Below are 843 nucleotides of genomic sequence, written 5' to 3' on the forward strand. Positions count from 1 at the left end.
GCCACATGGCCCGGAGGGGATGCTGGCCACAGGCTTTGGGTCTGAGCCTAAGATTGGATGTGTCCACGATGCTAACTGCACACATGTGAGACTTGTACACGTTTGCACGTTCTGGACCGAGAGGGTCCCTGCGGGAGCACAGCTGGAGTGGAGTGTGTGGCTTGCTCTTTTCCTTCACGTGCAATATATGCTCAGGGGTTTCTCAGCGCCGGCACCCACTGAGTCTCTCCCCTGCCACCCCAGATCGTCCTGGCCTTTGGCAACTACATGAACAGCAGCAAGCGTGGCGCAGCTTATGGCTTCCGGCTCCAGAGTCTGGATGCGGTGAGGAGGGGCTCCTGGCCTGGGGGCTGGGGGCTGACCGCTGGCCTGTGGCTCACAGTGGGTCCTTGTGCAGCTGCTGGAGATGAAGTCGACTGACCGCAAGCAGACACTGCTGCACTACTTGGTGAAGGTCATTGCTGAGAAGTACCCAGAGCTCACGGGCTTCCACAGCGACCTGCACTTTCTAGACAAGGCGGGCTCAGGTGTGGGGTGTGGAACTGTTGTGGTCGGGAGAAGGGAAGGGGACCACGGGATGTAACTGGGTGGGAGGACTGCTTCTTGATTCTCTGACTCTGTGCTACGCTGCCCCCCACCCAGTGTCCCTGGACAGTGTCCTGGCGGATGTGCGTTCCCTGCAGCGAGGCCTGGAGCTGACCCAGCGGGAGTTTGTGCGGCAGGACGACTGCGTGGTGCTCAAGGAGTTCCTTAGGGCCAACTCACCCATCATGGACAAGCTCCTGGCAGACAGCAAGACCGCTCAGGTGAGCTGGGGCTGGCCCAGGACTGGGGGGGGGGGGA

The 843-nt window shown here is 61.0% G+C and overlaps 1 protein-coding gene across 1 annotated transcript; it reads left to right on the top strand.

Annotated features, from left to right (window-relative positions):
* Nucleotides 1-243: 243 nt before the first annotated feature.
* LOC103252181 (formin-like protein 1) lies at nt 244-806 on the top strand (the record flags this gene model as incomplete). Its single annotated transcript, XM_008050804.1, has 3 exons — nt 244-324; nt 398-527; nt 643-806. Coding segments are annotated over 3 exons (375 nt in total), but the record flags the coding sequence as incomplete, so codon positions are not given.
* Nucleotides 807-843: the final 37 nt, after the last annotated feature.

Source organism: Carlito syrichta, unplaced genomic scaffold (assembly GCF_000164805.1).
Source record: "Carlito syrichta isolate Samal-C Ts95f unplaced genomic scaffold, Tarsius_syrichta-2.0.1 Scaffold153706, whole genome shotgun sequence".
NCBI lineage: Eukaryota > Metazoa > Chordata > Mammalia > Primates > Tarsiidae > Carlito > Carlito syrichta.